The sequence below is a fragment of the Scyliorhinus torazame genome, chromosome 12 (genome assembly GCF_047496885.1).
Source record: "Scyliorhinus torazame isolate Kashiwa2021f chromosome 12, sScyTor2.1, whole genome shotgun sequence".
Taxonomy (NCBI): domain Eukaryota; kingdom Metazoa; phylum Chordata; class Chondrichthyes; order Carcharhiniformes; family Scyliorhinidae; genus Scyliorhinus; species Scyliorhinus torazame.
Window position 1 is genome coordinate 97,387,610 of NC_092718.1, and position 22,116 is coordinate 97,409,725.

The 22,116-nt window shown below is 44.3% G+C and overlaps 1 protein-coding gene across 3 annotated transcripts in view; it reads left to right on the top strand.

Annotated features, from left to right (window-relative positions):
• LOC140386585 (uncharacterized) overlaps window positions 1-22,116 on the top strand; it is a 113,417-nt gene that overhangs the window by 2,972 nt on the left and 88,329 nt on the right. For 2 of the 3 annotated variants that reach the window (XM_072469033.1, XM_072469032.1), the window contains exon 3: window positions 6,049-6,327. The exons of the other annotated variant lie outside the window; for it this stretch is intronic. In XM_072469033.1, the coding sequence (XP_072325134.1) occupies window positions 6,049-6,327 (279 nt within the window). The remainder of the gene's footprint in view (window positions 1-6,048; window positions 6,328-22,116) is intronic. 3 annotated transcript variants of the gene reach the window in all.

A 22,116-nucleotide genomic window follows, 5' to 3' on the forward strand; every position in this document is an offset into this window, starting at 1 on the left:
AAAGAACCTAGATTAAGGATCCAGAATGTGTGGCTGCTGAAGCTGTAATTAAGGAGTTGTAAAATGTGAGACAATTATTGACCACTTACTGGTTAATGGAATTGCATTTTGATTGCTGGAGATTCCCTGGAGTGTAGATAATTTAAGGGGGAGTGGTAATTAGTCCCAACTAAGCAGGTCATGGAACTTAGTGGAATACAGATGATGTAATTAATGGGAGGAGCCAGATATGTCTGTAATTTTGCAGTTGTCACAGGATTTGTGTCTGACAAGACAGAAGTGTACTAGATCTGTTCTTGAAATGAACTCTCTCCAAAAGTCTCTTCACAGCTAAGCAAGTAACATGTTTGTTAATTTTATTTATAAGTGGCATTTGAACTGTATTGGGTTGCTTAATTGGAGTTAGTAATAGGTATAGATAGTATGTTCAAGTTTTTCCTTTTATTTCAGAACTGTTTAACTGTTCATTGTAAAGCTATTTCTTTGCTGTTAATGTGGTTAATTCTGTGTTTAAATTAATGTTATTTGAACATAAAATGTACCTATTGGTCAGAATCATCACTCCTGGGGTGAAATATCCTTTCCTCACAGTTTTACAAACAGAAAAATGGGTTGGGGTTCACGTTTGGTATTCTAACAAACATTGGGGTCTGGTCTGGTATCCTAACATGCTGACGGGGACCCACAGTGGGGTCGGCTTTGGCAGGACCAGAATATCCCACCAGCAGAAATGGCTGGAAAATCCCACCCTCAGAAACAATAAGGTGATTCCACTGATGGGAGGGCTGTTCTTCCAAAAACTGGAACAAGTATGTTGGACTGAATGGCCTCCCTTCCATCAGATTTTGAAAAGATTTAAAAAAGATATTGCTGTCACTGGTATCTCCTGAGGCCACCAGCAACATCACATTGTAAGATTCTGTGCTACTGCATCAACAAAGCAATGTTGGAAACCAGAAATGACTGTGTAAATATATTAAAGATTTAAGTGTCATTGCCCTTGAATACTTTATCACCTGCACAAGTTTTCTTGATGGCCTTAAGGGGCTCAGATTTAATAACAATAATAATCTTTATTGTCACAAGTAGGCTTAAATTAACACTGCAATTAAGTTACTGTGAAAAGCCCCAGGTCGCCACACTCCAGCGTCTGTTCGGGTACACAGAGGGAGAATTCAGAATGTCAAAATTACCTAACAGCACGTCTTTTGGGACTTGTGGGAGGAAACCGGAGCACCTGGAGGAAACCCACGCAGACACAGGGCGAACGTGCAGACTCCGCACAGACATTGACCCAAGCCGGGAATCGAACCTGGGACCCTGATGCTGTGAAGCAACAGTGCTAACCACTGTGCTACCATGGCACCCATACTTCAGGGGATCATTATCAAATTGAATTGGCAATTGGGCTTAATGGGATCTGTATGTGGGATCTGTGGCTAGCAAGCCTAATTGACAACCAAAGGTATGGTCTCACATTAGTCCCTGAGAGGATGATGACACTGAGCACTGGGAAACATTTGAGACTACCAATGTGAAGATAGCTGAGAAAGTGAGAGTCAAGGTGGCTTTGGAAGCTGCAAAACCTTCTTCAGCAACTTCCAAGTTGTCATACAACATAGAACATAGAACATTACAGCGCAGTACAGGCCCTACGGCCCTCGATGTTGCGCCGACCTGTGAAACCAATCTAAAGTCCATCTACACTATTCCATATGTTTATCCAGTGACCATTTAAATGCCCTTAATGTTGGCGAGTCCACTACTGTTGCGGTAAGGGCATTCCACGCCCTTACTACTCTCTGAGTAAAGAACCTACCTCTGACATCTGTCCTACATCTATCTCCCCTCAATTTAAAGCTATGTCCCATCGTGCTATTCATCACCATCCGAGGAAAAAGGCTCTCACTGTCCACCCTATCTAATCCTCTGATCATCTTGTATGCCTCTATTAACTCACCTCATAACCTTCTTCTCTCTAACGAAAACAGCCTCAAGTCCCTCAGCCTTTCCTCATAAGATCTTCTCTCCATACCAGGCAACATCCTGGTAAATCTCCCCTGCACCCTTTCCAAAGCTTCCACAGCCTTCCTACAATGCGGCGAGCAGAACTGCACGCAATATTCCAAATGCGACCGCACCAGAGGTTTGTACAGCTGCAACATGACCTCATGGCTCTGAAACTCAATCCCTCTACCAGTAAAAGCTAACACACCGTACGCTTTCTTAACAACCCTATCAACCTGGGTGGCAACTTTCAGGGATCTATGTACACCAAGATCTCTCTGCTCATTCACACGAGCAAGAATCTTACCAATACAGTACTCTGTATTCCTGTTACTCCTTCCAAAATGAATCACCTCACACTTTTCTGCATTAAACTCCATTTGCCACCTCTCAGCCCAGTGCTGCAGCTTATCTATGTCCCTCTCTAACCTGCAACATCGTTCCGCACTGTCCACGACTCCACCGACTTCAGTGTCATCCGCAAATTTACTCACCCATCCTTCTACGCCCTCCTCCAGGTCATTTATAAAAATGACAAACAGCAGTGGCCCCAAAACAGAACCTTGTGATACACCACTAGTAACTGAACTCCAGGCTGAACATTTCCCATCAACCACCACCCTCTGTCTCCTTACAGCTAGCCAATTTCTGATCCAAACCGCTAAATCACCCTGAATCCCATGCCTCCGTATTTTCTGCAATAGCCTACCGTGGGGACCTTATCAAACGCTTTACTGAAATCCATATACACCATATCAACTGCTTTACCCTCATCCACCTGTTTGGTCACCTTCTCAAAGAACTCAATAAGGTTTGTGTGGCACGATCTACCCTTCACAAAACCGTGTTGACTATCCCTAATCAAATTATTCCTTTCTAGATGATTATAAATCCTATCTCTTATAATCCTTTCCAAGACTTTGCCCGCAACAGAAGTAAGGCTCACTGGTCTGTAGTTACCGGGGTTGTCTCTACTCCCCTTCTTGATCAAGGGGACAACATTTGCTATTCTCCAGTCTTCTGGCACTATTCCTGGAGACAATGACGACATAAAGATCAAAGCCAAAGTCTCTGCAATCTCCTCCCCAGTTTCCCAGAGAATCCTAGGATAAATCCCATCCGGCCCATCCCATACTAAGTAGCCATTGAACATTGAGAGATAGATTTCACCTGGGCTTGTTGAACGCCTTTTAGTAAGCCCCACGTGAACATCTATTGCATTCAAGATCTTGGTGGCATCCAAGGTACAACTTGGAAGCTGATATGTCAATTAACTGAAGGAGGAGGCAGCATCAATTGACTGAAGGAGGAGGCAGCACAGATGAGTTGAAGAATTATGCTGGATAAGAGCAAAGTGGAGGATTAGAACCATAAACCATAGAATCCCCACCTTAGAGAAGGAGGCCATTCAGCCCATTGATTCAGCACTGACCCTCTGATGAACATCCTAACCTAGGCCCACTCTCCCACCCTATCCCTGTAACTCCACTTACCCTGTACATCCTGCACACTAAGGGGTAATTTAGTCTGTCCAATCCACGTAACCCAGATATCTTTCGACTGTGGGAGGAAACCCACGCAGACATGGGGAGAAAGTGCAAACTCCACAGTTACCCAGGGTCGGAATTGAACCTTGGTCCCTGGTGTTGTAAAGCAGCAGTGCTAACAACTATGCCACCATGCCGTCCAGGGAATTTTGTTGGAGTTTCATTTGTTTCTCATTTATGCAAATGTTCTAACTTTATAAAACATAACTTCTTTTTAATTTATTCTTGGGATGTGGGTGTCGCTGGCTAGACCAGCATTTATTGCCCTTGAGAAGATTGTGCGAAGCTGCTTCTTGAAATGCTGCAGTCCAGGTTTGCAGGTACATCCACAGTGCTGCAAGAGAGAGAGTTCCAAGATTTGGAACCAGCAACAGTGAAGGAATGGTGATATATTTCCAAATCAGGATGCTGAGTGACTTGGAGGGGAACTTGCAGGTGGAAACTGCTTTTGGAAAGAAGGTCTGTAGAGGGATGAGGTGTTTTTTGCTGAGATTCATCCCAAGCAGCTCCGTGACACGGGACCCTGTGCTCAACGGGCTCTTCACACTCACTGAGACAAACATCAACTGCTGTGGGAGGATCATCAACTCAGTTAAAAATGTGTTTTGGATTGTTTGAAATTTGTTGGTCTCCCAGAGCAAAGAGTTGTCCCTGACCGAGTGTTGCAGACTGGCACATTCCAAAGCTCAAGACACGTGCTGAGGGACGCACTAAAGCTTGGGGGAGATATCGCCAAGGTTCAATGGGGAAAGACCAATATGTAAGGCCTAGCATGCATAGTTCACTGAAGGGCTAGTAAACATGTGGAACTCCTCGAACTAAAAGCTTGTTCTTGATTGTACATTGTAAATACAACTGTGTTGAAACACCTGAGTACAATATGATTTCTTATTATGACAATCCAAAATATTTTGTAATGCATCTTTTGGATATTTTATATATAAAATATGTGTTTGAAATTGAAAAAGAAATCCACGTTGTGGTGTTCCCATGTGTCTGATGCCCTTGTCTTTCTAGGTGGCAGAGGTCAAGGGTTTGGAAGGTGCTTTTGAAGGAGTCTTGGCCAGCAGTGCATCTTGTAGTTGTTATACATTTCTGCCATTAGGCACAGTGGTAGAGGAAGTGAATGTAAGATTGTGGAGTGTAACATCGCAGCCAAGAAATTACAGACAACATCCAGATGTCCCTGCCCACCTTTGGCTTCTGGGTCATACTGGGGTAGGTTGGAGTGGAAATGAGATAGGTAGATGCCAATCAGTTTCACATACCTCCACCCATATTTGGTAAGCACTTTAAACAATTTTCAAATAACAGATGTGTGTTAGTTGATGTATTTTCCACAGTTTGGCATGCATTGACACTGGATGAAGTTTATTGATCGCAGAGCCTATGCACCAGATTTTGAAAAAAATTTGCTATCACTGCTGTCTCCCGAGACCACCAGCAACAGCATGTTGTCTTCTGCTAAGGAGTCGATTTGCACTAGCTGCAACGAGTCCACAAAAATTATTGGAGCAACTGAGAGGATGGAGGGCGAAGTTCCTGTTATTTTGAAGGTTCACCTCCATTTTCAGAGCAGGGGGATTTTCAAATAGGCAGAATTATGGCAAGCCTAATTGTGTAAAGCCTTACCCATTCTCTTCAACTATCCACTGGGCATGCTGGAGAAAGGACCAGGGAGAAATCGAAATGGAATGTGTTCCAATACATGCAGATAGGTTGTTAGGTACATAATTCCTTAATGCAGAACAGCAAAACATTGAAGACCAAATTACCTCCTTCACACATTGATGAAGCATTATAACATATTCCCCCAAAACATGTTCTGTGCATAGTTTTGGAATACACATGGGACTTGAATTTCAACACCTTACCCACCTGTAAAACTGGCAACATGGTTTACCTGCCCACTTCTTCCAATGGAGAACTAAAATCTACAAAGGGCAGTGGATGCACAATGTCAGGCTTTATGTCAGTTGGCAAGTTGCAAATCTATTTCATGACAAGAGGGCACAGATTTGCAAAAGATGCAAATGTGATGTGAGAAAAATCTGTTTTCCACATAGCGAGTGGTTTGGGGTCTGGAATGCACTGCCTGCAAGTGTGGTTTAGGTGAGTTCAATCAAGGCATTCAAGTGGTCATTAGAAGATCACTTGAATAGAAACAGTGTGCAAGGACAAGGGGAAAATGCAGGAAAATGACACTAAGTCATAATACTCGTTTGGAGAGCTGGTGCAGACATGATGGGCCAAATGGCTTCCTTCTGCACCGTAGCAATTCTGTGGTTCGGTGATCTCTGAATAAGAGGGAAATTTAAAAGCATATCAAGTGGGACTAATCCAACATCTTTTATTAAATTTTGTACCTGAATAAGGCTGTGAGGCTCAATGTGGATGGAGCAATTTTATTGCCTTTAAGATAAAACAAAATAATTTATTTCAATATTCTATCCAAGGTTGATGATTAATTCTTCATTTCTAATTGCATTCACAGAACCGATCTCCAGTGTACATATTACATCCAATGATTCAAACACAGTGAGAGAGAATGCCTCTGTTTGCTTGACATGTCATGTGGTTGGAAATTGGACTGAAATAATTTGGTCTTTCAATGGGAGCGTTGTGGACAGCAACGAGAGGATAATACTTGCTTCAGAAAATTCCACGTTGACAATAATTGGTGTTAATGCAGTCAATGTCGGTGAATACCAATGTGTTGCACGCAGCCCTGTTGGTGAAAAAGCAAGCGAGCTCTACTCCTTGCACATTGGTAGTGAGTACAGTAAATTCACATTATTCCTATTGAACAATACACAATACATGTTGTCTAATAATTGTCCGTGAGCTCCCTGGGACATTTTGACAGTGCTGAAAGCACTATATATATCACAACTTGCATTTGTATATTTCAAGTGAACTAATACTGTTGCAGCAGGGTTATCCATTGACATGCAATTAGGTTTAATTCCTGTACCTTTCAACTTAAATTCTTGCACCTTATAAACTACTGGAAGCTCAAACTGATGAAGGTGAAATTAACAGTGAACATTGAAATCAAAATTCCTTCTGCTTAACAAATGAGTTTTTAGGATTCAGAAGGGATCAGAGGTATGAGAGAACATGGGAGTGACTCCCTTTCACAAACATGCACTCCCTCCCCCACTTGAAGGCACAGTGGCAGCCGTGTGTACATCTACAAGATGCACTGCAGGAACTCACCAAGATTCCTCAGACAGCGCCTTCCAAACCCATAACCATCGAGATGGTCAAAGGAAGCAGTCGATTTCGGCGGGAGAACAGCTGGTGAGTCAGTTTCAGCGGGAGCAGTGCGGAAGTGGCTGCTGGGAGGTAAGTCTGTCCTTGTCCTGTCCACTTGTCTTTGCAGGGGCAGGCCAGTCGATTTCGGCGGGAGTGGAGCTGGCTGGTTAGTCAATTTCAGCAGGAGCTGAGAATTTTTTTTTTTTTAAATTAGTGTTTTAGGCGGGAACAGGAAGTCGACCCGCGGACGTCTGGGAAGACCCTCACCAATAAATTCTGGTGGAGAGGAAACCCGAGGCACTACACGTGTAGTGTCTCCCACCCGCCCTCCTCCTCTAACCTAATAATAAAACCCATTGGTCTGAGGTAAGTACCATATTTTATTATATTATTATTATTTTTTATAAAAAATTTAATTTAGTTGTTAGCCAGATCTTGGTAGAAAGTTAGAGGAATGGCAGGGAAGGGAGTGCAATGTTCCTCCTGCAGGATGTTTGAGGTGAGGGATGCAGTTAGTGTCCCTGCTGATTTTACCTGCAGGAAGTGCTGCCATCTCCAGCTCCTCCAAGACCGAGTTAGGGAACTGGAGCTGGAGTTGGAAGAACTTCGGATCATTCGGGAGGCAGAAGGGGTCATAGATAGCAGCTTCAGGGAATTAGTTACACCAAAGATTGGAGATAGGTGGGTAACTGTAAGAGGGACTGGGAAAAAGCAGTCAGTGCAGGGATCCCCTGCGGTCGTTCCCCTGAGAAACAAGTATACCGCTTTGGATACTTGTGGGGGGGGACGACTTACCAGGGGTAAGCCATGGGGTACGGGCCTCTGGCACGGAGTCTGTCCCTGTTGCTCAGAAGGGAAGGGGGGAGAGGAGCAGAGCATTAGTAATTGGGGACTCTATAGTCAGGGGCACAGATAGGAGATTTTGTGGGAGCGTGAGAGACTCACGTTTGGTATGTTGCCTCCCAGGTGCAAGGGTACGTGATGTCTCGGATTGTGTTTTCCGGGTCCTTAGGGGGGAGGGGGAGCAGCCCCAAGTCGTGGTCCACATTGGCACTAACGACATAGGTAGGAAAGGGGACAAGGATGTCAGGCAGGCTTTCAGGGAGCTAGGATGGAAGCTCAGAACTAGAACAAACAGAGTTGTTATCTCTGGGTTGTTGCCCGTGCCACGTGATAGTGAGATGAGGAATAGGGAGAGAGAGCATTTAAACATGTGGCTGCAGGGATGGTGCAGGCGGGAGGGATTCAGATTTCTGGATAACTGGGGCTCTTTCTGGGGAAGGTGGGACCTCTACAGACAGGATGGTCTACATCTGAACCTGAGGGGCACAAATATCCTGGGGGGGGAGATTTGTTAGTGCTCTTTGGGGGGGTTTAAACTAATGCAGCAGGGGCATGGGAACCTGGATTGTAGTTTTAGGGTAAGGGAGAATGAGAGTATAGAGGTCAGGAGCACAGATTTGACGTCGCAGGAGGGGGCCAGTGTTCAGGTAGGTGGTTTGAAGTGTGTCTACTTCAATGCCAGGAGTATACGAAACAAGGTAGGGGAACTGGCAGCATGGGTTGGTACCTGGGACTTCGATGTTGTGGCCATTTCGGAGACATGGATAGAGCAGGGACAGGAATGGATGTTGCAGGTTCCGGGGTTTAGGTGTTTTAGTAAGCTCAGAGAAGGAGGCAAAAGAGGGGGAGGTGTGGCGCTGCTAGTCAAGAGCAATATTACGGTGGCGGAGAGGATGCTAGATGGGGACTCTTCTTCCGAGGTAGTATGGGCTGAAGTTAGAAACAGGAAAGGAGAGGTCACCCTGTTGGGAGTTTTTTATAGGCCTCCAAATAGTTCTGGGGATGTAGAGGAAAGGATGGCGAAGATGATTCTGGATAAGAGCGAAAGTAACAGGGTAGTTATTATGGGAGACTTTAACTTTCCAAATATTGACTGGAAAAGATATAGTTCGAGTACAATAGATGGGCCGTTTTTTGTACAGTGTGTGCAGGAGGGTTTCCTGAAACAATATGTTGACAGGCCAACAAGAGGCGAGGCCACGTTGGATTTGGTTTTGGGTAATGAACCAGGCCAGGTGTTGGATTTGGAGGTAGGAGAGCACTTTGGGGACAGTGACCACAATTCGGTGACGTTTACGTTAATGATGGAAAGGGATAAGTATACACCGCAGGGCAAGAGTTATAGCTGGGGGAAGGGCAATTATGATGCCATTAGACGTGACTTGTGGGGGATAAGGTGGAGAAGTAGGCTGCAAGTGTTGGGCACACTGGATAAGTGGGGCTTGTTCAAGGATCAGCTACTGTGTGTTCTTGATAAGTATGTACCGGTCAGGCAGGGAGGAAGGCGTCGAGCGAGGGAACCGTGGTTTACCAAGGAAGTGGAATCTCTTGTTAAGAGGAAGAAGGAGGCCTATGTGAAGATGAGGTGTGAAGTTTCAGTTGGGGCGATGGATAGTTACAAGGTAGCGAGGAAGGACCTAAAGAGAGAGCTAAGACGAGCAAGGAGGGGACATGAGAAGTATTTGGCAGGAAGGATCAAGGAAAACCCAAAAGCTTTCAAGAGGTATGTCAGGAATAAGCGAATGACTAGGGAAAGAGTAGGACCAGTCAAGGACAGGGATGGGAAATTGTGTGTGGAGTCTGAAGAGATAGGCGAGATACTAAATGAATATTTTTTGTCAGTATTCACTCAGGAAAAAGATAATGTTGTGGAGGAGAATGCTGAGCCCCAGGCTAATAGAGTAGATGGCATTGAGGTACGTAGGGGAGAGGTGTTGGCAATTCTGGACAGGTTGGAAATAGCTAAGTCCCCGGGACCTGATGGGATTTATCCTAGGATTCTCTGGGAGGCCAGGGAAGAGATTGCTGGACCTTTGGCTTTGATTTTTATGTCATCATTGGCTACAGGAATAGTGCCAGAGGACTGGAGGACAGCAAATGTGGTCCCTTTGTTCAAAAAGGGGAGCAGAGACAACCCCGGTAACTATAGACCGGTGAGCCTCACGTCTGTAGTGGGTAAAGTCTTGGAGGGGATTATAAGAGACAAGATTTATAATCATCTAGATAGGAATAATATGATTAGGGATAGTCAGCATGGCTTTGTGAAGGGTAGGTCATGCCTCACAAACCTTATTGAGTTCTTTGAGAAGGTGACTGAACAGGTAGATGAGGGTAGAGCAGTTGATGTGGTGTATATGGATTTCAGCAAAGCGTTTGATAAGGTTCCCCACGGTAGGCTATTGCAGAAAATACGGAGGCTGGGGATTGAGGGTGATTTAGAGATGTGGATCAGAAATTGGTTAGCTGAAAGAAGACAGAGGGTGGTGGTTTATGGGAAATGTTCAGAATGGAGTACAGTCACAAGTGGAGTACCACAAGGATCTGTTCTGGGGCCGTTGCTGTTTGTCATTTTTATCAATGACCTAGAGGAAGGCGCAGAAGGGTGGGTGAGTAAATTTGCAGACGATACTAAAGTCGGTGGTGTTGTCGATAGTGTGGAAGGATGTAGCAGGTTACAGAGGGATATAGATAAGCTGCAGAGCTGGGCTGAGAGGTGGCAAATGGAGTTTAATGTAGAGAAGTGTGAGGTGATTCACTTTGGAAGGAATAACAGGAATGCGGAATATTTGGCTAATGGTAAAGTTCTTGAAAGTGTGGATGAGCAGAGGGATCTAGGTGTCCATGTACATAGATCCCTGAAAGTTGCCACCCAGGTTGATAGGGTTGTGAAGAAGGCCTATGGAGTGTTGGCCTTTATTGGTAGAGGGATTGAGTTCCGGAGTCGGGAGGTCATGTTGCAGCTGTACAGAACTCTGGTACGGCCGCATTTGGAGTATTGCATACAGTTCTGGTCACCGCATTATAGGAAGGACGTGGGGGCTTTGGAGCGGGTGCAGAGGAGATTTACCAGGATGTTGCCTGGTATGGAGGGAAAATCTTATGAGGAAAGGCTGATGGACTTGAGGTTGTTTTCGTTGGAGAGAAGAAGGTTAAGAGGAGACTTAATAGAGGCATACAAAATGATCAGGGGGTTGGATAGGGTGGACAGTGAGAGCCTTCTCCCGCGGATGGAAATGGCTGGCACGAGGGGACATCACCTTAAACTGAGGGGTAATAGATATAGGACAGAGGTCAGAGGTAAGTTCTTTACGCAAAGAGTAGTGAGGCCGTGGAATGCCCTACCTGCTACAGTAGTGAACTCGCCAACATTGAGGGCATTTAAAAGTTTATTGGATAAACATATGGATGATAATGGCATAGTGTAGGTTAGATGGCTTTTGTTTCGGTGCAACATCGTGGGCCGAAGGGCCTGTACTGCGCTGCATTGTTCTATGTTCTATGTTCTATGAAGCAGATGCATGGAAACATCACCAGCTACAGGTTCCCTGCCAAGCCACTCGCTATCCTCACTTGGAAATATAACTTTGTTCCTTCAATGTCGCTGGGTCAAAATCCTGGACGTCCCTCCCGAACAATGTTGTGAGTTTACCTACACCATGTGGACTGCAGCAAATCTATGAAGGCAGCTCACCATCACCTTCTCAAGGGCAATTAGGGATGAACAATAAATGCTGGCCTAGCCAGGAATTCCCATATCCAATGAATAAATAAAAAGAGAGTCGAATCAGGGACAGAAAGAAATAATGGAGGAAAAGGAAGATTGAGTTAAGCGAAATAAAAAAAGATAAAGGACGGGATTCTCTGGCCGTGTCCACCTGGCGACCAGAGGTTCCCGCCCGAGATCAATGGACTTTTCCATTGTCCACCTCTTGCCCGTAGCATTCTTGCGGCAGGTGGGGCGGAAGAATCTATCCCAAAGTCTTTGGCCCTTGGCTGCCCAATAATTACAGTTGGCAGGATGTAAATGTAAACATAATTGCTTTTTATTAATAACAAGAACTGTAATGAAATATATAATAATCCTTATTAGTGTCACAAGTAGGCTTACATTAACACTGCAATGAAGTTACTGTGAAAATCCCCTAGTTGCCACACTCCGGCGCCTGTTCGGGTACACAGAGGGAGAATTCAGAATGTCCAATTCACCTAACAGCATGTCTTTTGGGACTTGTGGGAGGAAACCGGAGCACCCAGTGGAAACGCATGCAGACACAGGGAGAACGGGTAGCATGGTAGCACAAGGGAATAGCACTGTGGCTTCACAGTGCCAGGGTCCCAAGTTCGATTCCCCGTTGGGTTACTGTCTGTGCGGAGTCTGCACATTCTCCCCGTGTCTGCGTGGGTTTCCTCTGGGTGCTCCGGTTCCCCCCACAGTCTAAAGACATGCAGGTTAGGTGGATTGGCCATGCTAAATTGCCCTTAGTCACCAAAAAGTTTTGGAGGGGTTATTGGGTTACGGGGATAGGGTGGAAGTGAGGGCTTAAGTGGGTCAGTGCAGACTCAATGGGCCAAATGGCCTCCTTCTGCACTGTATGTTCTATGTGTCATGTGAGAGTACCTTTAAGAAATGGATGTTCAAGCAATGTACCTTTAAGAAATGGAACTGATCAGAGGGTGGGGGGGAGCTGAGCTCACTTCTGCTTTTGAGTTTCAATTTGAGGAGGCAGCTGGGAGTGTCTATGTGTTTTGCTGAGAGCTGCAGGAAGAAACACAAATCTGGTCTGTTGATGTCTGCAATCCAAAGAGTATAAATATATTGAATGTAACCTCATATCTGTTTTTGAAGGTTTGAAGTCGTTTGGATGTTTAAAGGAACAATTTGAAGGATTATTTAGTGTTGTAGTCTTTTGGGGTCATCTTTGAAGTAATGGGTGTTAAGATATTCAATGTTTGTTTTTAAAAGGTTAACTTGAGTTCATAGAATAAACATTGTTTTGTTTTAAAAACCATTTGTCCATAATTGCTGTATCACACCTGGAGAGTGCGCCGTGTGCTTCCCACACCACAATCTATCAAAAGTTGTGGGTCGGTTGAACTCCATGAAACACTTTGGCGTTCTGTAAACCCGGACCCATAACAATTGGGGGCTCGAGGGGGATAAAAGTCTATCTATTGGATTGGCTTAGTGAACTTAAAGACAGTGAGGGGTAAGCATATTTTGGTTGCTTTTCAGGTGTGGTATTTTAGTTTAAGTGGGAGTGTATTGTGGACAATGGCTCTTTCAGAGGCTCAGAAGTTTTTGGGAGTGGAGACGGTCACACACAGTACCTTACGGACAGAGATTTAAAGCAAACTGTTAGATTTGGCAAAAACATTGCAGTTAACATTACCTGACAAAATGCGAAAAGATGAGGTAATTATGCCGGTGGTTAAGCATTTAAAGTTGCCTGAGATATAGTTTGACTCATTGGAAATGGCAAAAATTCAGTTGCAAATTAAACAAATGGAACATGAGAAAGAATTAAAGCAGCTTGAATACGAAAAAGGTAGAGGGGAAAAAGAAAGAGAGAGAGAGAGGAAAAAGAAAAGGAGAGAGAAGAAATGAGAAAAGAAAGAATAGCCCGAGCAGAACAAAAAGAAAGAGAAAGGGAGATACAGATCAGGGAAATAGATAAAGAGAGAGAGTTTGAACTTCAGAAAATGGTCATGAAACATGACAGTCAGTTAAAATTGGCAGACGTAAAGGGAAACGTACAGTTGGATGATAGTGATGAGGATAGTGAGAAAGAGCTTCAAAGTCAAAGGCTTGGTGGGAATCTATTTAAATATGTCCAAGCATTGCCAAGGTTTGACGAGGAGGAGGTAGAAGCCTTTTTCATTTCATTTGAGAAGGTAGCTAAACAAATGAAATGGCCACAGGACATGTGGGTATTACTGATTCAAACAAAACTGGTAGGTAGAGCTAGTGAAGTGTTTGCATCACTACCGGAGGAGGTATCTGGAACTTATGAGGAAGTGAAAAAATCCATCTGAGGTGCATATGAACGAGTGCCTGAAGCCTACAGACAAAGGTTTAGAAATTTAAGGAAAGAATTTGGTCAAACATACATGGAGTATGAAAGGCTCAAACAAAGTAATTTTGATAGGTGGATAAGGGCTTTGAAAATAGAAGAAACGTATGAAGCTCTCAGAGAAATTATAATTTTGGAGGAGTTTAAAAATTCAATTCCTGATGTAGTGAGAACGCATGTGGAAGAGCAGAGGGTTAAAACTGCGCGGTTAGCAGCAGAAATGGCAGATTATTATGAATTAGTTCATAAATCAAAGCTTGGTTTCTGACATCAGTTTCAGCCTGTGAGGGATAGAAACTGGGGACATGAGAAAGATTCAAGTGGTAGAGGTAAAGGAGATCTGATGGGAGATAATAAGGTGAGTGTACCTCAGATTGAAAAAGGGGTCCAGGAGGGTGGAAAAGAAATGAAAAGTTTCAAATGTTTTCACTGTAATAAACTCAGCCATGTAAAGTCACAGTGCTGGTGGTTGAAGAAAAGCACTGGGAAGGCTGATGTGGCAAAACAGGATAAGACAGTGGGGTTTGTTAAAGTGGTAAAGGAAAGCCCAAGTGAAGCGAAGGAGGTGCAAAAGACTGTACAGCCTGATCAAGAGGTGATTGATAAGAAGGTGCCAGATCTCGTCAAAGAATTTACTTGTATGTGTAAAGTTTATGTGAATCAGGAGGAGCAGGTAAAGAAGTCATAATTTTTGAGAGATACAGGAGCTAGTCAATCTTTAATGGTAAGAGATGAGGAATTATGTAGTTTGGGAAGAATGTTGCCAGAAAAGGTGGTAATATGTGGAATTCAGGGTGAGAAGAGTAGTGTTCCATTATATAAGGTAAGGTTGGAAAGTCCAGTGAAGAGTGGTGAAGTGGTAGTAGGAGTAATAGAGAAACTACCTTGTCCAGGAATACAGTTTATCTTGGGTAATGATATAGCTGGATAGCAGGTGGGAGTGATGCCTACTGTGGTTGATAAGCCAGTGGAAATTCAGACAACTGAAGTGTTGAAGGACAAATATCCTGGGATTTTTCTGGATTGTGTAGTAGCAAGGTCGCAAAGTCACATGTTAAGACAAGAGGAGAAATCAAAGAGTGAAGATGAAGTTGAAGTGCAATTATCAGAAACGATTTTTGACCAGATGGTTGGAAAAGAACAAGAACAAGTGGAGGATGAGGCAGATATTTTTAGTTCAGGAAAATTGGCGGAGTTACAACAGAAAGATGTAGAAATAAAATGGATATATCAGAAAGCATATACGGAAGAGGAATCTGAGAGTATACCAGTGATGTCTTGATGAGAAAATGGAGACCTGTACATATGCAGGCGGATGAAAAGTGGGCAGAAATTCATCAAGCAGTATTCCGGTAGGGTATGGAAAGGAGGTGTTGCAAGTGGCATATGAGGTACCAGTGGGAGGTCATTTGGGGATAAGGAAAACTCAAGCTAAAATCCAGAAACATTTTTATTGGCCTGGACTACATAAAGATGTAGTTAAATTTTGTCAATCATGTCACACATCTCAAGTGATAGGGAAACCTCGAGCAGTGATAAAACCAGCGCCCTTATTATCCATTCCAGCATTTGAGGAACCTTTTACAAGGGTCCTAATTGATTGTGTAGGACCGCTTCCTAAAACAAAAAGTGGGAATCAATATCTTTTGACTATAATAGATGTGTCTACTAGGTTTCTAGAGGCCATCCAGCATGTAATATTACAGCTAAAAAGATTGTGGAGGAGTTACTTAAATTCTTTACTAGATATGGACTACCCACAGAAGTTCAATCGGATCAAGGATCAAATTTTACCTCAAAGTTATTCAAAGAAGTTATGGATAGTTTAGGAATAAAACAATTTAAATCAACTGCGAACCATCCAGAATCGCAGGGAGCGTCAGAAAGGTTGCATCAGACATTGAAGACAATGTTGAGGGCTTATTGTCAAGATTATCCAGAGAATTGGGATAAAGGAATTCCATTCGTACTGTTTACAATTAGGGATGCACCGAATGAGTCAACCAAATTTAGCCCTTTTGAACTAATTTTTGGTCATGAGGCAAGAGGACCACTTAAATTGATTAAAGAAAAATTGGTGAGTGAGAAATCGGAAATTACAGTATTGGATTACGTGTTAAATTTTAGGGAACGATTAAATAGAGCAGTTGAATTGGCTAGACAACATTTGAAAGTTGCACAAAATGTGATGAAACGTGTAGCGGACAAGAAATCCAAAGTTCGTAGTTTTGCCAGTGGAGATAAAGTTTTAGTGTTGTTACCAGTGGTATGTGAACCTTTAAAAGCTAGGTTTTGTGGACCGTATCAGATTGAAAGGAAATTAAGTGAGGTGAATTATGTGGTAAAAACACCAGATAGAAGGAAGACTCACCGAGTGTGTCATGTGAATGTGCTTAAAAGGTACTTTGAAAGGGAAGGAGAGAAAAAGGAGGTTTTAATGATTCTGACTCAAAGTGATGAACCAAATCCAGATGACTGTGAATTTGACATACCTCAAATTAAATTGGAAAATGAGGATGTTCTTTAAAATTGGGATATATTGTTGAGTTATCTTCCAGAGGAAAAATGAACTGACCTGAAAGAGTTATTGATATCACATGGGCAAGTTTGTGTAGATAAATTGGGAAGAATTAAAATGGCTATACATGATGTAGATGTGGGAAATGCTGTTCCAATCAAACAACATCTATAAAGACTTAACACTTTAAAATTGGCACAGGTTAACAAAGAGATTGAGAGTATGCTTGAAAATGGCATAATTGAAGTGGGTTGCAGCCTTTGGAGCTCACCCATAGTGATGGTACCTAAACCAGATTGGATTGGATTGGATTGGATTTGTTTATTGTCATGTGTACCGAGGTACAGTGAAAAGTATTTTTCTGCGAGCAGCTCAGCAGATCATTAAGTACATGAGAAGAAAAGGGAATAAAAGAAAATACATAATAGGGCAACACAACATATACAATGTAACTACAAAAGCACTGGCATCGGATGAAGCGTACAGGGTGTCGTGTTAATGAAATCAGTCCATAAGAGGGTCATTTAGGAGTCTGGTGACAGTGGGGAAGAAGCTATTTTTGAGTCTGTTCGTGCGTGTTCTCGGACTTCTGTATCTCCTGCCCGATGGAAGAAGTTGGAAGAGTGAGTAAGCCGGGTGGGAGGGATCTTTGATTATACTGCCCGCTTTCCCCAGGCAGCGGGAGGTGTAGATGGAGTCAATGGATGGGAGGCAGGTTTGTGCGATGGACGGGGCGGTGTTCACGACTCTCTGAAGTTTCTTGCAGTCCTGGGCCGAGCAGTTGCCATACCAGGCTGTGATGTAGCCTGATAGGATGCTTTCTATGGTGCATCTGAAAAAGTTGGTAAGAGTCAATGTGGACATGCCAAATTTCCTTAGTTTCCTGAGAAAGTATAGGCGCTGTTGTGCTTTCTTGGTGGTAGCGTTGACGCAGGTGGACCAGGACAGATTTTTGGAGATGTGCACCCCTAGGAATTTGAAACTGCTAACCATCTTCACCTCGGCCCCGTTGATGCTGACAGGGGTGTGTACAGTACTTTGCTTCCTGAAGTCAATTACCAGCTCTTTAGTTTTGCTGGCATTGAGGGAGAGATTGTTGTCGCTACACCACTCCACTAGGTTCTCTATCTCCCTCCTGTTTTCGGACTCATCGTTATTCGAGATCCGGCCCACTGGTCGTATCGTCAGCAAACTTGTAGATGGAGTTGGAACCAAGTTTTGCCACGCAGTCGTGTGTGTACAGGGAGTAGAGTCGGGGGCTAAGTACGCAGCCTTGAGGGGCGCCGGTGTTGAGGACTATTGTGGAGGAGGTGTTGTTGTTCATTCTTACTGATTGTGGTCTGTTGGTCAGAAAATCGAGGATCCAGTTGCAGAGTGGGGAGCCAAGTCCTAGGTTTTGGAGCTTTGATATGAGCTTGGCTGGGATTATGGTGTTGAAGGCGGAGCTGTAGTCAATAAATAGGAGTCTAATGTAGGAGTCCTTGTTTTCGAGATGCCCTAGGGATTAGTGTAGGGCCAGGGAAATGGTGTCTGATGTGGATCGGTTGCAGCGATATGCGAATTGCAGTGGATCAAGGCGTTCTCAGAGTATGGAGGTGATGCGCTTCATGATCAACCTCTCGAAGCACTTCATTACGACTGAAGTCAGGGCCACTGGTCGGTAGTCATTGAGGCACGTTGCCTGGTTCTTCTTTGGTACCAGTATGATGGTGGTCTTCTTGAAGCAGGTGGGAACCTCGGAGTTGAGTAGGGACAGGTTAAAGATGTCCGTGAATACCTCTGCCAGCTGGTCCACGCAGGCTCTGAGTGCATGACCAGGGATCCTGTCTGGGCCCGTCGCCTTCCGAGGGTTCACTTTCAGGAAGGCCAATCTGACTTCGGAAGCTGTGATGGTGGGTATGGGTGAATTATGGGCTGCTGGGGCACTCGCCAGCGGATTGTTGGTTACCTGCTCGAACCGAGCATAGAATGCATTGAGTTCATCGGGGAGGGGTGCGCTGCTGCCAGAGATACTGTTCGGCTTCGCTTTGTAGCCCGTTATGTTCTTTAGTCCTTGCCACAACCGCCGAGAGTCTGTCTGTGACTCTAGCTTGGTTTGATATTCTCTATTGGCATTCCGGATGGCTTTAAGACCATAAGACATAGGAGTGGAAGTAAGGCCATTCGGCCCATCGAGTCCACTCCACCATTCAACCATGGCTGATTTCAACTCCATTTACCCGCTCTCTCTCCATAGCCCTTAATTCCTCGAGAAATCAAGAATTTATCAACTTCTGTCTTAAAGACACTCAACGTCCCGGCCTCCACCGCCCTCTGTGGCAATGAATTCCACAGACCCACCACTCTCTGGCTGAAGAAATTTCTCCTCACCTCTGTTCTAACTTTGCGGAGGTCGTACCTAGATTTCTTGTATAGGTCAGGGTCGTCTGCCTTGAATGCCTCAGATCTGTCCTTCAGTAGGGAGTCAATCTCGCGATTGAGCCATGGTTTCCGGTTGGGGAACGCACGTACTGCTTTCTTTGGCACGCAGTCGTCCACACATTTACTGATGAAGTCTGTGATGGTAGTGGCATACTCATTTAAGTTGGTCGCTGAGTTCTTTAAATATGGACCAGTCCACTGTCTCTAAGCAGTCACGTAAGAGCTCTTCTGTCTCCTCGGACCAGCACTGCACAACCTTCTTAGCTGGATTCTCCCGCTTGCGTATCTGCTTGTATGCCGGGAGAAGGAGCACCGTCTTATGGTCTGATTTCCCAAAGTGCGGTCGGGGGATGGAACGGTAGGCGCCCTTGATTTTTGAGTAGCAGTGGTCAAGAGTGTTGTCGCCCCTGGTGGGACAGGAGATGTGCTGGTGGAATTTTGGCAGTACACTCTTGAGGTTGGCCTTGTTGAAGTCTCCGGCCACGATGAACAAGGCCTCCGGGTGTTCTGTTTCGTCGTTGTTTATTACTGTGTACAGTTCGTCCAGCGCCTTCCTCACTACTGCCTGGGGTGGGATGTAGACCGCTGTGATAATGGCTGAAGTGAACTCACGTGGAAGATAATATGGGCGGCACTTCATGGTCAGGTATTCCAGGTCGGGGAGCAGTAGGTTGCCAGAGTCGCCACATCCAAGCACCAGGAGGAGTTGATAAGGAGGTAAACCCCTCCACCCTTCGCTTTGCCTGATGATGCCGTGCGGTCCGCCCGGTGAATTGAGAAGCCTTCAGGTTGTATGGCACAGTCCGGTGAGGCAGGGGTGAGCCATGTCTCTGTGAAACAGAGCACACAGCAGTCTCTTACTTCCCTCTGAGAGGTAAGTCTGGCGTTAAGTTAATCCAGCTTGTTTTCGATCGCTTGGACGTTTGCCAGGAGTATGCTGGGGAGAGGGGTCTTGAAACCGCGTTGCTTCAGTCTAACCTGCAGACCGCCACGTTTCCCTCGCTTCCTCGGTCGGCGGCTGCTGCTGGATGATCCTGGGATCCGATGGCCGACGTCAGCTCTTGTGGAAGGTAGGTGGTTGCGTCTGGCGGGGTCCAGATGGTACCCAACGATTGTGTGTGGACTATAGAAAGGTGAATGCAGTACAAGAACGGACTCTTATCCTATCCCACGTTTGGAGGGTTGCATTGAGAAAATGGGACAATCCGCTTTTATTTCCAAATTGAATTTACTTAAAGGTTACTGGCAGGTACCTTTATCCGAAAGGGCGAAGGAGATTTCAGCTTTTGTGACTCCAGATGGTATATACCAATTCAAAGTTATGCCATTTGGTATGAAAAACGCCCCAGCCACATTTCAACGGTTAACTAATACAGTTGTTTCAGGATTACCCAATTGTGCGGTATACATCGACGACCTGGTCATTTTCAGCCAGACATGGAAAGAACATTTAAAACATTATGGAGTTATTCGATCGACTTCAGGAGGCGGGTTTAGTGATAAACCTAGCCAAAAGTGAATTTGGAAAAGCCCAAGTCACTTTCCTGGGCCATACAATCAGACAGGGTCAATTGGTCCCACGGGATGTGAAAACTAAAGTTATTGGGGAGTTCCGATACTCTTGACACGATGGGAAATAATACGATTTCTTGGTATGAGTTGATTTTACCGGAAATTTGTACCAAATTTTAGCAGTGTGGTCGCTCCACTGACGGACTTGCTCAAGAAGCCTAACAAACTCCAGTGGACAGCGGAGTGTCAACAGGCATTTGACGGCCTGAAGGCTGTGTTAACCACTGCTCCTGTGTTAGTTATCTCAAATTATCCCAAACCATTCAAAGTGGCTGTTGATGCGAGCGATGTGGGCGTAGGTGCGGTGCTTCTACAAGACGACGACGAAGGGCTAGAGCGGCCTGTTGGTTATTTTACAAAGAAATTGAATTCTCACCAGAAAAAGTATTCAACGATTGAGAAGGAGACTTTGAGTTTGGTGCTGGCTTTGCAACATTTTCACATTTATGTGACCAGCAATCCGTCTGACACCATTATATATACTGATCATAATCCGTTGACGTTTTTGGAGCGATTCCAGAATAACAATGCGAGGCTGTTTCACTGGAATCTATTGTTACAGCCATTTCATTTAAAAATAGTACATGTGGCAGGACGGGAAAACGTGATAGCCGATGCTTTTTCACGAATGTGATGAACGGAAGGATTTTGGTTGGAGGAAGAAGAACGGAAAATGAAAATGGACTACATTATTATACCTGTTTGTGTGTTGTTTTTTTTGAACCAGTAAAGTGTTTTTACTGTGTGCATTTCTTAATTGATGGTGCAAAGGTGAAAAATGAAACCATCTTGAAGTTGATGGTTTATTTATTTTTCTTGGGGGGGGGAGGTGTCATGTGAGAGTACCTTTAAGAAATGGATGTTTAAGCAATGTACCTTTAAGAAATGGAGCTGATCATATTACTGAAGTGATGTCAGAGGTTGGGGGGAGCTGTGCTCACTTCTGCTTTTGAGTTTCAGTTTGAGGAGGCAGCTGGGAGTGTCTGTGTGGTTTGCTGCGAGCTGCAGGAAGAAACACAGAGCTGGTCTGTTGATGTCTGCAATCCAAAGAGTATAAATATATTGAATGTAACCTCATGTCTGTTTTTGAAGGTTTGAAGTCTTTTGGATGTTTAAATGAACAGTTTGAAGGATTATTTAGTGTTGTAGTCTTTTGGAGTTATCTTTGAAGTAATGGGTGTTAAGATATTCAATGTTTATTTTTAAAAGGTTAACTTGAGTTCACAGAATAAACATTGTTCTGTTTTAAAAACCATTTGTCCATAATTGCTGTATCACACCTGGAGAGTATACCGTGTGCTTCCCACACCACAATCTATTAAAAGTTGTGGGTCGGTTGAACTCCATGAAACACTTTGGGGTTCTGTAAACCTGGCCCCATAACATGTAACGTGCAGACTCCGCACAGACAGTGACCCAAGCGGGAATCGAACCTGGGACCCTGGTGCTGTGAAGCAACAGAGCTAACCACTGTGCTACCATGCGCAACAAATACAACTGGTTAACTATTATCTAATTCTTAATTCCCCACTTTAACTTGCTCCCACTCTCTACACATGCACACTCACAAGATAGACAAACACAGAGGGGAAGAAAGGGATTAAAAAAATCATGGAAAAATGAGTCGCCACTGCAGATGCTGGTTTCCAACACCTTACTCCTATTCGAACTCTACTTTCAGTCCGCGGTTTTACTGTAGATTCATTCAAGCCTCAGTAGTTTCAGGGGGAAACAACACAGCCTTTGCAGAGAGAAAGAGGGTCCTGGTCTTTGTTTGCAGCCTGTCATGGCTTTCCTGTGTACTCATTCATTCAGATTCTCTGCAGACCCATAAATATAGCCTTTCTAAAGAAAACCCAGATAGGAGAAAGAGAGAGAG